The sequence below is a fragment of the Mastomys coucha genome, unplaced genomic scaffold (genome assembly GCF_008632895.1).
Source record: "Mastomys coucha isolate ucsf_1 unplaced genomic scaffold, UCSF_Mcou_1 pScaffold22, whole genome shotgun sequence".
Lineage (NCBI taxonomy): Eukaryota > Metazoa > Chordata > Mammalia > Rodentia > Muridae > Mastomys > Mastomys coucha.
The window spans coordinates 243,905,916-243,919,841 of NW_022196905.1; the positions used below are offsets into that span (position 1 = coordinate 243,905,916).

General features: G+C 45.5%; 2 protein-coding genes across 7 annotated transcripts in view; one reads left to right on the forward strand and one right to left on the reverse strand.

Annotated features, from left to right (window-relative positions):
- The window catches only part of Ranbp10 (RAN binding protein 10), a 63,217-nt gene extending 49,753 nt beyond the window's left edge, over positions 1 to 13,464 (reverse strand). Inside the window, exons 1-2 of one of the 2 annotated variants that reach the window (XM_031341236.1) lie at positions 12,741 to 13,464; positions 11,879 to 11,990 (exon numbers count right to left, since the gene is read on the reverse strand). In XM_031341236.1, the coding sequence (XP_031197096.1) occupies positions 11,879 to 11,990; positions 12,741 to 13,059 (431 nt within the window). In that variant the 5' untranslated portion in view covers positions 13,060 to 13,464. The remainder of the gene's footprint in view (positions 1 to 11,878; positions 11,991 to 12,740) is intronic. The other variant, XM_031341237.1, reaches the window with a different exon arrangement.
- Positions 13,465 to 13,473: 9 nt separating this feature from the next.
- The window catches only part of Tsnaxip1 (translin associated factor X interacting protein 1), a 17,796-nt gene continuing 17,343 nt past the window's right edge, over positions 13,474 to 13,926 (forward strand). For 3 of the 5 annotated variants that reach the window (XM_031341225.1, XM_031341226.1, XM_031341228.1), the window contains exon 1: positions 13,474 to 13,618. In XM_031341225.1, the coding sequence (XP_031197085.1) occupies positions 13,578 to 13,618 (41 nt within the window). In that variant the 5' untranslated portion in view covers positions 13,474 to 13,577. The remainder of the gene's footprint in view (positions 13,619 to 13,926) is intronic. The other 2 variants (XM_031341227.1, XM_031341231.1) reach the window with 2 other exon arrangements.

The window sequence follows — 13,926 nt, forward strand, 5'->3', positions numbered from 1 at the left end:
GAAAGAAAGAAAGAAAGAAAGAAAGAAAGAAAGAAAGAAAGAAGGAAGGAAGGAAAGAAAGAAAGAAACAGAGAGAGAAAGAGAGAGGAGACGAACTAAAAAGTGGGCAAACGGCACATTTTATGTTGAAGGTCTTTAGTACACACAGTCAAACCCTTACAGCATGAGGGCCTGCTGGCACTTCCTGATAAGACAAGTAAGGGCCCTGGCACAAAGCTCAATGTTGAGCATCAGAGCAGTCTGTACTCTGGCCTTGTGTCAGACCAGACATAAGAAGCCCCTGTTTGCTTGCACAGAGCAAATGAGAACAATGAAGAACACAAACCCAGCTCTTCTCACTGGCTCTCAATTTTCTCTCAGAAGGAATATGGATCTTATGGGTCACCAAATCCTTAGTCACCTTAAATAATGACTGCATAAGGTGCAGGATGTATTTGGCTACGGGAATTCAAGATTTTGGACTTAAAAGTTCTATCAATGCGACAGCTCTGGTAAGGAGCGATTCAAAAGAAGGAAAAAAAGAAAAAAATAACAAAAGACCTGAGGCTCAATGCTGAGATGGCTCTGGGTAGCTGTGGGAAGCTGAAAGCCCACCTTCTCTGATTTAAAATCAAAATGATCCTGTTTGGTAGTGGAAAACACCTTTAAACCTATCTGAGGCAGAGACAGATGAATCTCTGAATTTAGGGACAGCCTGGACTAAGTGTGAGTTCCAGGACAGACAGCCAGGGCTATACAGAGAAACCCTGTCTCGGAAAAAAAAAAAAAAGTCCCCAATCTCCAAGGAGCTCCAGGGATTCACCCAGGACTTTCATCTTGACATCTAACACTTGAGCCACAGCTCATCAGATGGCCATCTTGTTCCTCTCAGAACTTGCCCCAGATAAAAGAAGCCAACAGACTCAATGACAGAGAAGACTCTAGTGGCTACAAAATGGTTCCTAGAAGACCATTCAGGCAAAACACCAACTGACATTTAGATCTGAAATGAGGGCTAATACTTGGCACTGGAGATTGTATTTCATTGTCTGATGAACCCACTTAAAACCACAAACTATCATGGCACCAGTTACTATGTGCAACTTGTTCCTCTAGCAACCATAGCCCATTGCCAGGAAGCCATGTGGCTCACTTAGAGGAGGGGCATGACAGATCCCAGCACTATTCAGGGAGAAATAATCCAAAGGTGGGAAAGACTTTGAGTTAAGATGTGCTCCCATAGAGAAAGGTGCTCAGAGTCTGGATCCAGAAACCCTGGCACACTCACCGGCACTGCCACTCAGGGAGCATGCCAAACAACAACAGCCCACACACATATCCCTAGGTTACTCAGCTCTGGGCTCCTTCTCTAAAAGGCCAACAGTCTTAAAATCAAGCCTTGACTTTCCAGATCCTGCCCATTAGAAAACCAAACTCATACCCTTAACCAGAGGGTACAGCCACTTAGTATCTCAGATTAATGTGAGAAGGGTTCCCATCAAACCCTATGTGTGGTAGACTCTGGACTCGAACCTCTACCTCTTTAGCTTTAAGTAATCACAGAACCAGGGCACAGCCATATGTAAACATGATAAATGTGCTTAAGTACTCAGGCATAAACCATTTACAGCTAAAGCAGTTGTTTTCTCAGGCCTGACTCACCAGGCCTACAATCCCAGCTACTAGGGAAATTGAGGCAAGAAAATCCCAAACTCAAGGATGGTCTGGACTATGGAATAAATTCAAAGGCATCATAGGCAATTTACTTAGACTTTGTCTTCAAATAAAGTTTTGCTGGGCAGTGGTTGTACACACCTTCAATTCCAGTGCTTGGGAGGAAGAAGCAGAGGATCTCTGAGTTCGAGGCCAGCCTCACAAACAAAATGAGTTCCAGGACAGACAGAGTAACACAGAGAAACCCTGTCTCAAAAAAACAAAGACAGGGGCCTAGCGAGATGGCTTAGCAGGTAAGAGCACTGACTGCTCTTCCTACGGTCCTGAGTTCAAATTCGAGCAACCACATGGTGGCTCACAACCACCCATAATGAGATCTGATGCCCCCTCTCTGCTGGTGCATCTGAAGACAGCTACAGTGTACTTATATATAATAATAAATAAACAAATCTTTAAAAAAAAAACAAAGACAGACAAACAAATGGACAGATAGAATGACTGACTATAGGTAAAGGGCTGTAACTCAGTTGACGTAGTACTTGTCTAGCAAGCAGTAAGACCTGGATTCAATCTCTAGCACTACATAATCCAGATGTGAGAACATACACAGAGACACACACACAAACAGAGACACACACAGACACACACAGACAGACAGACACACACACACACACACACACACCTACACCCCTAGCACTCCAGAAGTAGATCCAAGGCTATCCTCAGCTATATAGTGACTTTCAGGAAACTCTAGAATCCATGAAACCTTGTCTCAAAAACAAAGGCTGGAAAGATAGCTCAACAGTTCAGAGTGCTAGCTACTCTTACAGAGAACTTACATTACATTCTCAGCACTCATGTCAGGCAGCTCACAGCTTCCTGCCTATAATTCCAGCTCCAGAGTATCTGACACCTTCCTCTATCCTCTACAGATACACCCACACACATGCACATATACTCACATACATACCCATAATTATGTATCAATCATCGGTGGTAGAGCGTACCATATACAAGGCCCAGGATTAGATTCCCTAGCTCTAAAAAAATAAAAATAAAAACATGCTAGGCAGTGGTGACACGCCTTTAATCCCAGCACTTGGGGAGAGGAAGGCAGATTTCTGAGTTCAAGGCCAGCCTGGTCTACAGAGTGAGTTCCAGGACAGCCAGGGCTACACAGAGAAACCCTATCTCAAAAAAACAAAAAATAAAATAAAGTAAAATAAAATAAAAAATAAAAACACTGCTCTGCTTGTTTGCTTGTTTTAGACAGGGTTTCACTCTGTAGCCTAGGTTGACCTCTAATACACAATACTCCTGCCACAGTCTTCAAATTGTGGAGTAACATGAACACCACACCCAGTTAAAACTATATATATTTTAGCAGGTGGAGAAATAGCTCATCAGTTAAGAGCACTTGTTCTTCCAGCAGATCTGAGTTTAGTGCCCAGCTCTTTCATAATGTAGCTCACAACCACCTGTATGTAATTCTAGCTTCAGGAGATCCAACCCCCTCTCTGGCCTCTGAAAGCACCCCCATACACATATACAAACACAGACACACACACACACATATATATATATATAAACAAATAATTTTTTTTAATATTTTTAACCAGATGTGGTGGTATATGCCTTTAATCCCAGCACTAAGGAGACAGAAGCAGGAGAATCTCTTTTGAGTTTGAACCCAGCCTGGTCTATCAAGCTCAAGGCTAGCCAGGAATACATAATAAACCTCTGCCTGGTGATGGTAGTTTATGCCTTTAATCCCAGTAGTCAGGAAGCAGAGGCAGGTGGATCTCTGAGTTGAGGCCAGCCTGATCTACAGAGTGAGTTCCAGGACAGCCATGACTGTTACACAGAGAAACTCAGTCTGGAAAAACAAAACAAACTCTCATTTCTTAGCCAGGTACAGCGGCACAAACCTTTAATCACAGCACTCAGGAGGCAGAAAAAGAGGATCTCTGTGAGTTCAAAGCCAGCCTGGTCTACAAAGAAAGTTCCAGGCTCTGTTGCCTATCTCTCATCTTCCAGTCACCTCTGCCCTGAAGGCTGGCAGACTTCAGCTTAGGCTGAACCTGTGACAGAAAATGTCAACTGCCTGGTATACTGTGAACTGAGAAAAAAGCCTGGCCTAGAGTGAATGTTATTATCATGTTTGCCCAGTAAGCTCAAGCTGTAATGGCACATTTAAGCCCTGACGAGGGAGGGTTACCACCATGACCAGCAACCTGAGGTGGAAAGTTTTTATTTGGCTTTTGCTTCTAAATCACTGTTCGTCACTGAAGAAAGTCAGACAAGACCTCAAGCAGGACAGGAACCTGGAGGCAGGACTGACACAGAGGCCATGGAGAAGTGCTGCTTACTGGTTCGCTCCCCATGCCTTCTCAGCCTGCTTCCTTAAACAACTCAGGACCAGCACCCTAGGGGTGACACAGCCCACAGTTGGCTGGACCCTCCCCATCAATCACTATTTAAGAAAATGCCAAGTTGGAGAGATGGCTCAGCACTTAAGAGCACTGACTGCTCTTCCGAAGGTCTTGAGTTCAAATCCCAGCAACCACATGGTGGCTCACAACTATCCCTAATGAGATCTGACCCCCTCTTCTGGTGCATCTGAAGACAGCTACAGTGTACTTACATATAATAATAAATAAATCTTTAAAAAAAAAATGCCTACAGGTTTGTCTACAGCCTGATTTGCTAGAGGCATTTTTTCTTTTCTTTTTTTTTTTTTTTTTAAAAAAGATGTATTTATTTATTTCATGTATGTGGGTACACTGTCACTGTCTGAACACACCAGAAGAGGGCATCAGATCCTCATTACAGATGGTTGTGAGCCACCATGGGTACTGGGATTTGAACTTAGAACCTCTGGAAGAGCAGTCAGTACTCTTAACCACTGAGCCATCTCTCCAGACCTAGAGGCATTTTTCAATTAAGGTTCCCTCCTCTCTGATGACTATGTATTATGCTAAGTTGATATAAAACTAGCCAGCACACTGACCTAAACTTAAGTTTCCTAAAATCTTAAGATACCTTCTAAGACAAGAAGAGAGGCAGGAGAGGGGTGGAAGGAACTTTCTTGGACCCCTCCCAAATCCCTACATGGTCCAGGGCATCTTGTTCTGACATCTTGGTGATAGAAGAACTACTCACTGCTCTATCATCAAGTCCTCCAGTCCTTGCAAGTCAGCCATGACTACATTTTGGTCACAACAAAAACACAGGTAATCTTGAAGCTAATAAGACATTTTATATGGATGAGGCAGAGAAACATCCTTGCATTGAGATCAGCTACCTCTTCTCTTAGACACCAGTCATTTTTCCAACTTGATTTTTGACTGCACACAGACCCCCTCCAGGACTCTACTCTTTCCAGTGAGTGGTCTGCTAAATTCATGCTCTCTGCTCAGCCTGAGTAACCCTGGCTTGCCTTCTAACTGGGATTCCCCCCTTTGTACTGACCCACCTACAAAAATAAATCAAGCATTCTCGAGATGGAAGAAGCAAAAGGATGACAGTCTAGGAATTCCCCTAGAGGATGACCTTTCACCAAGATTTAATTTATAAAGAACCCAAGGAGCCAGAGTATTGTGTGTGTGCCTTTAATCCAGAACTCTGGAGGCAGAAGCAGATGGATTTCAATAAGTTTGAGGTCAGCCTGGTCTCCACAGCTTGGTACAGGCCAGCCAAAGCTACATAGTAAAAAAAAAACAAAAAAAAACTACCATCACCACTCATGGGGCAGTGAGTTGGCTCAATGTGTAAAGGAGCTTGCTGCCAAGTGTGCTAACCCAAGTTCTATTGTCAGGATTCACATGGTAGAAGAGAACTTATTATTACAAGCTGCTTTCTGACCTCTATGTATGAGGTGTTATGCAAACACATACACACAAAATAAAATAAATACTAACTTAAAAAGTTCAAAAGCCGCCGGGCAGTGGTGGCCCACGCCTTTAATCCCAGCACTTGGGAGGCAGAGGCAGGCGGATTTCTGAGTTCGAGGCCAGTCTGGTCTACAGAGTGAGTTCCAGGACAGCCTGGGCTACACAGAGAAACCCTGTTTCAAAAAAAAAAAAAAAGAAAAGAAAGGAGGGGACCAACTCTTATAGGTTGTCGTCTGACATCTACATGTGTATTTGGACACATGGATAATACCCCCCCAAAGAAAATAACATTTATTTATTTATTTATTTTCCGAGACAGGGTTTCTCTGTATAGCACTCACTCTGGACTCACTCTGTAGACCAGGCTGGCCTCGAACTCAGAAATCCGCCTGCCTCTGCCTCCCAAGTGTTGGGATTAAAGGCATGCGCCAGCACCACCTGGCTTGACAGGTAAAATCTTGATAAAGAGACTCTTGGTCTCCATTAAAAATTATTTTGGGTGATCCTAAAACACGAGAGGGAAATGCTTAGGCCTAAAACATAGGATGGTACTGTCTTTCAAAGAGAAGCTGACAAAACCACACCATCAGACAACAACAACATAAGCGGAGAGTCATTCTACCTCTGAGGAAGAGAAAGAACCATGGTAAGAGAAAACTATGCTCCCTCCAGGTGAAGGACCTCAAGCCACTGGCCCACATGGACAAGACTCTCAGCAGAGATCTGGCAGACCAGACTGGCAGTCTTCTGCCCTAGCCAGAGTCTGTACACACAACTGCCCTCAAAACAAAGTCCAAGACCCTTGGCCACAGTACACAAAGGGTTTTCCATTTGGCCCCTACTTAACTCTGCCCTGGGCCCCAGTTTTTCCAAACAAACATCGTCTCCCTGTGTAGCCCCAAGCTAGCCTTGAAGCCAAGCTGGATCCAAGCTTTTGATATTCCTGCCTCACCGTCATGCCCAGGACACCCTCCATCCTTTTATGTGTCTTCTACCTGAAGTATTGTTTGTTCATTTGTTCTTCTTGAGGATTCCAGTTGCTCTTTGTGATTTTCATCACTATCTCTTCTGCAAGTGTCCCTTCAACTCAGAAGTGCAGAAAGAGATCTAAGCCTTGGGCCAACTCAGATAGGGTCCATAAGATGGGCTAACAATTCCTATGCTCCTGTGAGGTCACTTTGTAGAGGTATATCTCTCACCTCTAAATAGGCCTCATGTCTGTGCTCCTGGAGCCCAGCCCTAGGACAATCAACGTTCATCCTGGCTTGCAGCATGGATGGGTGGGTGTACTGCTACATGACCAAGTAAGCGAGAGGTGGTTGGCTGTAACCAAAGATCCTTACTCAGGGCCCACCAGTGCTCCCTACACCACCTAGTGCTCTAGCCACATTTGTGATCCTTGGGTAGAGCCGAATGTCACATGTCTGGAGGCCTCCGCCACTAGGATGATGTTACAGTCTATTTTGAGGGTCACACTGAAGCATCTGTCAGCCAGGACAGCCACACCCTCCATGTGTCATCATAAAAAGCTGGGGACATCCACAGATCCATAAAGTCGGCCTGAGGAACCCAGATGGCCCTTATCTCAGAGGGGCACCCCTGGCAGGGCATCTCCTCACCCTATCAGACCTACTCCCTAGGTTCACAGCTCTGATGACTTAGCAAAACTCAGCTGAAGCCTATCAGTCTATGCCAAGCTCTTAGCTCCTTCTACAGAGCCCTTCTTCCTAAACAGGAAGAGCCCAAACGCCTAGCACCATGGCATGAAGCTAATTACCCATTAGAGTCACAGATCCACAGGTAGTGCCTACTGGAAACTCCTACTCATCCCTCACTGCAGTGCCCAACTCTGCATCCCCTGATGAAAAGCATTTCTCAGGCGGACTGCAGGCCACAGGCTCCTTGAGGACAAGACTACTCTACTGCTGTCTTTGCTTCTGCTCTATCGTATCTGGTACATTCAGGATGAGAAGATGAAACAACAAAAACTCTGTAAGTCCTTCAAATAGTACTATTCTGTGTGGCCCTTGGGAAGCTTAGGCAGCAAGAGACTGCAGCTTGTTTGAAGCTAGCTGAGCTACAAAGCAAAGCTATCTCAAAAGGATCATACCTGCTGGGCAGTGGTGGTGCACGCCTTTGATCCCAGCACTTGGGAGGCAGAGGCAGGCAGATTTCTGAGTTTGAGGACATCCTGGTCTACATAGTGAGTTCCAGGACAGCCAGGGCTACACAGAGAAACCCTGTCTCGAAAAAAAAAAAAAAGATCAAACCCAAAGTAGATAGACCAAACCTTTCTGTGAGGGACTGGAGAGAGAGCTCATAGGCTAAAAGCATGAGTGATCTTCCATAGGACCTGAGTTTGATTCTCGGCACCCATGTCAGGTAGGTTACGACTACCTGGAATGCCAGGTCCAGGGGATCTACTATCATATTCTAGCCACTTCAAGTACTGTGCTCACAATACATATACCCAAACACATATACATATTCATGTAACTAAAAATAATAAAATCACTTTAAAAACTTTCTGTAAAACCAAACCAGTCTAGCTTAGTGTTTTCTATAAAATACTAAGAAAACAAAAGCATTTCTTTCTGATGAACCATGACAATAAAAAAAATGGATTAATAAATACCATAGGAACACACAACTCTATAGAAAGATAGGTTTACAGAGTCAATGGAAAAATGAGTCAGTCAAGCCCAGCAAACATGGCCTAGCTGGGCAGTGGTAGCACAGGCCTTTAATCCCAGCACTTGGGAGGCAGAGGCAGGCGGATTTCTGAGTTCGAGGCCAGCCTTGTCTACAGAGTGAGTTCCAGGACAGCCAGGGCTATACAGAGAAACCCTGTCTCAAAAAAACCAAAAACAAAAAACAAAAAAACAGCATGGCCTGCTTCTCTAGCCTCAGTGAGCACTCTCCCTGTCTGTCCTATCCCCTGACACTGTGATCTTGTAAGGATGTTCCTTCAACCAACCCAGACATGCACTAGCAGCCATAATGGGAGAAGTCAGTAGCAACTCAGACTCGTGCCTGGGATCAGGCAAGGACATCTCTCAGGTGGGGTGATTGCACATCTTAAGCCCTACAGCCAGGGCAGGCCACCAAACATCTCAGGGACTCACCCACAAAACAAGTCTATCGTCATTTGTGCCAGTCATTTTCTAGAGATGCTCAAATGAGACAACACAAGAAGGCTACAAAACCAATTGATATAGCTGCAGATAATGCTCATGCCATGAGCAAGACCTGAGTCAGAAATATACCTCCAACATCCATGGGGAAGAGGCACTGTCTGCCTGTTGGCCTCCTCAAAAACCAAACCTGAAATGGAGTTTTGCACACAGCCAGGGCTACACAGAGAAACACTGTCCTAAAAAAAAAAAAAGAGAGAGAGAAAGAAAAACCTGACCTATACTATGTGGCTCATACCAATAACTGGTTATATCTCAGCCACAAGAAACCTTTCTGGAATTCCAGAAAGTAGCCCTGGGGAGTTATATACCCACCCCCATCTTACTGCTTTAACTGTCTATCAACTGAAGTAAGCCACTACAGACACACACATATAAATTTGAGCCTTCCAGATCAACTCAACAAGTGTATTCAACATATGTAAAAATACCAAGAATAAGTCCCAGGAATGTAACTCAGTTGGTAGAGTACCTGCCTACTGTCTATGAAGCCCAGGGTATGACTCCCAGCACTGTGTAAATCAGGTGGAGTGCATGTGTGTGGTATCCTATCACTGAGGAAGCAAAGGCTGGAGGATCCTGAGTTCTAAGCTATCTTCCACCATCATATAACAAGTTATAAGCCAGCCTGGGATATATGAAACTTTGTTGTTTAAAAAGGAAAACAAAGGCTGAGGAAAAGAAGCCTGAGAAAAATACTCTTCGTTTTGTTGAGACAGGATCTCATTCTGTAGCCCTGGTTGGTCTGGGATTTGCCATGGAGATCAGCCTGTCTGCCTCAGCCTCCAGCACTGGAGATTAAAGGTGTGCATCACCTTGCCAGGCTTTCACTTTTTTTAAGACTTGTAGACAACACAACAGTCATACAGTCTAACAGCTTTTTTCAGCAAGAGCCACTGACATCTACAAGGGCAGCTGAAAGAATCCAGATCTCTTAAGTTTAAATACTCCCCTTCTGAAAACTTGATCTTGTCTTTCACTAGCTCAGCCTTTATCTGTGAAAAAGGGCCACAGAGAAAAGATACATTTTCCTCCCTACAAGCTTAAGAAATACAGCCATCAGTCTCCCCGGCAATATCTGAGTCCCACACCACATCTTAGTCAACACTGTAACTATTTTTGAGGTGTTTGTTTTAAGAGGTCATTCTCATTGACACTGATTTAAAGACATTAAATATGTTTTTATCCGATGGTAGAGAGAAATATTGAAGTGTTAAGTCTTCAGCAAATGTAAGTTTCCTATCTGCAAATGAAGCAGATGGGAATGAAAGTTAAAGATGCAACAGATTCTCTTGATTAAAATTCTAAAGTTGCTGAATGTTAAGGTTGAAGGCAGTGTAGATGCTCTCTGAACTCCCCAGAGTGACTGTGATGAGACTCAAGCCCCACGATCTACTCAAATCTACAGGGCCCTCCGAGGCCGGGATATCACAAAGTCACTGAGAAAGCACAAAAGGTTCTAATGCCAACAGTCCTGCCCCAGACTCAGCCTCTTTTTTTTTAATTAATTAATTTAGTTAGTTAGTTAGTTTTTTTCAAGACAGGGTTTCTCTGTGTAGCCCTGGCTGTCCTGGAACTCACTCTGGAGACCAGGCTGACCTCAAACTCAGAAATCGGCCTGCCTCTGCCTCCCAAGCGCCACCAACTGCCTGACTTTTTTATTTTGTTTTGAGACAGGGTCTGATGAAATAATCCTAGCTGTCCTGGGTCTATAAAGATTTGCCTGCCTGCCTCCCTCCTCCGGACCTCCCTCCCTCCCAAACTCCCTCCCTCCCAACCTCCCTCCCTCCCCACCCCACCCCCAGCCCCAGAGTGCTGGGATTACAGCAGTCCATCACCATGCTCAGCTGTTCAGGCTCAGCTTCTAAACCTGGCGTTTTGCACACCACATAAATGAGACAGTTGTTAAGAAACAAAAAATATCTAAAAGCTCAAAAACACACACTCAGATCCACATGATTATCACTGGTAGGGTTTGCAATTCTCCCATAACAAACCTAAGAAAACTTGTCCCTTAGCCAAGTGGTAGTGGTGGTAGCACATGCCTTTAATCCCAACACTCAGGAGGAAGAGGCAGGCGGATCTCTCTGAGTTCAAGTCCAGCCTGGTCTACAGAGCAAGCTCCAGGACAGTCAGGGCTATACAGAGAAACCCCACAAAAAAAAAAAAAGAAAAGCCGGGCAGTGGTGGCACACGCCTTTAATCCCAGCACTTGGGAGGCAGAGACAGGCAGATTTTTATGTTGGAGGCCAGCCTGGTCTACAAAGTGAGTTCCAGGACAACCAGGACTACACAGAGAAACCCTGTTTCGGAAAAAAAAAAAAAAAAAAAAAAAAAAAAAAAAAAAAAACAACAAAACAACAAAACAAAAACAAAAACAAAAAAAAGAAAAAGAAAAAAAGAGGAAAAAAAGAAAGATTGTTCCAAAATAGTTACAATCACATTATGGAATAGCCTGGGACACCTGTTTTGTTACAATTACTAGAGGGAAAAGGAAAACAGGAAAAATGCCCCCTCTGATGCCTTGTGTCTGCTTAGGTCACCCTAAAATAAGAAGTCTCCTTAATGCTGACTTTAATAAGACCTTCTTAAAGCTGGTCCAACTGGTGTTCAAGTCCTTGGACTGAAAAACAAGTTTATGAGCAGCAGGGTGGTCACCTGACTCTGACCGTGTGTACACTGTTTATCCAGATGACAGTGGCCACCACAGCTTTGATGAAAGCTACACAGACTCTACTATCCCTTTGAAGCTTACTAAGGCCTCTGCTTGACTCAGTGCCATAAAATAGAACCTCAACTTCGAAAGGAGGGAAGTCACAAACACCACAGGCTAGCAGGGGAAACCCCATTTGCCCTCTGAATTGTTAATGTAACCTTGTTACTTACAACCCTGATCTGTGACTATCTAGTTACAATACTAAAACAAGTGCCCTCTGCTCTACCTACAATGTGCCTACTGCTCTCAAAGCCCACTATTTAGACCAGATCATGTCTCTAGTCAGAGGAGAGGCAGCCCAGATCCAAGTGGGTCAGCAGGCTAACATCGGTCCCTAATACTAGTTCGGGAGCTTCAAACTTTGACAACAGGGAACATCAGTTCTATGTTGAGGAGGGAAAGGGATAGTAAAGAAGGCTTACCCATCTCGTCCTTTGCTGACAATCTTTACTTCAAAATAGTAAATCCCGCAAGCTGCTGGGATGGGGTGGGTGGCACGTACAGAGGCTGCGTCTTTGTGATTTTTGCCATGTCCTGATGTAAGAATCCAAGGAAGGAACGTCAACACCAGAAAATGCAAATGGAGGCCTCCTTTTTCTCTACCCCAAGTAACTTCAACCCTCCCTGGCCAGAAGAAGTTCTTGTACTCTCCGAGAAATAAGACAACTGAGTAAACACTTGAGCCTCCCGCCTTTAGATCACCTCCACCCCAGACCAACAGTCCTGACAGATACTGTCCTCCATAACAACAAAACAAGGGTAGATAGAAGCAACAGAAGTGTGTGAGAGACAGTGAATACTGTTGTCTGTCTCTCCAGAATCCTAACAGCCCGGCCTGGAGCCCAGGGGAAGGAAGTGGCAGAAATGGAAGTCACCAACAACAACTTTAGCACACAACCCCTAGCCCAGTCCGGGATGACTTGCAGACAGGCAGTCCATGCACCTACAGTGACAATGTTACCACCTCTTTTTGCAAACATTACTGAAACTAAGCTTTGGTAAAGGGCCTAGCATAAGTTGGGGCCAGCTCAGGAAAGAAGGATGGCCCTGAAGTGGAAGGTCTTGTCCAACACTGGTTTTGGACATTTAATGTAGTTGTCTTTCGGGTATTTAGGAACGGAGCAAAGGAAGCAGGTAAACCCCGACCTGGCCAACCCTCTACTCTGGACGTTCCGCTGGGCTAAGGCCCAACTCTCAGAAAACCCGGGCAAAGAAAGGGATAATGGGCTTAGCCTCCCAGCAGACGCTCTGGACTTTCCTCCCAGCGGCCAGACCCGCTGATACCTTTGTAATGGACACGGAGGTTTCCCTGGGAGAGGCCGATGTAGTTGTACTTGTCCTTGGGGCTCCAAGAGCGCGGCAGCGGCGTCTCGTGTTGATTAACCGCAGGGTACAAGCGCTGCAGGCGCCGGCTTAGTTCCTGCTCTCCAGGTGACGGTAGCCCGCCCCCGGAGTCCCCACCGGAGGAGTCCCCAACCTGCGGGTTCCCAGCTCCCGGGTCTGCCGTCGCCGCCGCCATCTTGGAGGGAGCTGCTATTGTGTCACTGGGGGCGGGGAGGAGTGCAACCAGATCTGCCTTGCTCAGCCAATGGGCCGTGAGCATCCTAGGGTCCTAGGGAAACTGAGTCCGAGTCCGGGAAACCTTTCTTTGGACACTACTATACTTCGCCAGATTTAGACTACATATCCCACAATGCAGAGCGCTGTAGAAGCCGGCCAACGCGGGTTCCTAAAGAACTTCGGAAGATGTAGTACAAACTGCTCACTCACAAGCCAGTACAACGAAGACTCTGAAACACTGAGAACTACCATTCCCGGCTGGCCAAGTGGCCAGACCTCGAGGCTTACCTTCCTCGTCCATGGTCTCAGTTTATTCTACTGACTCAGTTCTGTAGTTAATATCAAATTTGCTGCACTGACTGGTTCTCAGAACACCCCATCCCCGGGTCCGGGTCTACCTTTACTGCTTGGCCTTTCTCCAGAGCGCTCACGGGGGCGGGAGTCTGGAGGCGGGGCGTAGCCGTGATCCCGCCCTCAACGCGGAGGCCGCTGGGGGCTGGTCTCTATGGCAACGGACTGTACACTACCGCAACGGCTCCAGCAGGCTTCTGCTCCAAAGTAATGGCCAACCCCCAGGCGCATCAAAGTTTCTCCAAGTCAAGGTAGCACCTGGCCGGGCTGAGGGCGGGGAGGACTTGAATATTTCCAAAAAGAAAAATGACACTGATCTGGATCGCTGCACTGTCTGTTCTTTGGATTAGGACTTCAGCGCCACAGAATCAGCGATACAGTTGTAATAGAGTTGGGGCTGACTCGTCAGTCCAGTAAGAACATTACGAGCTGCCAAAAGTGCAGGTGTACTTTATCATTAGATACACGGTCTTAGCAAAACACTGAAAAACGAAGTGCCTTATTATAATTATATGTGAAATTCTCACCACAACTTCTGTATATAAGAAGCATTCAGCCG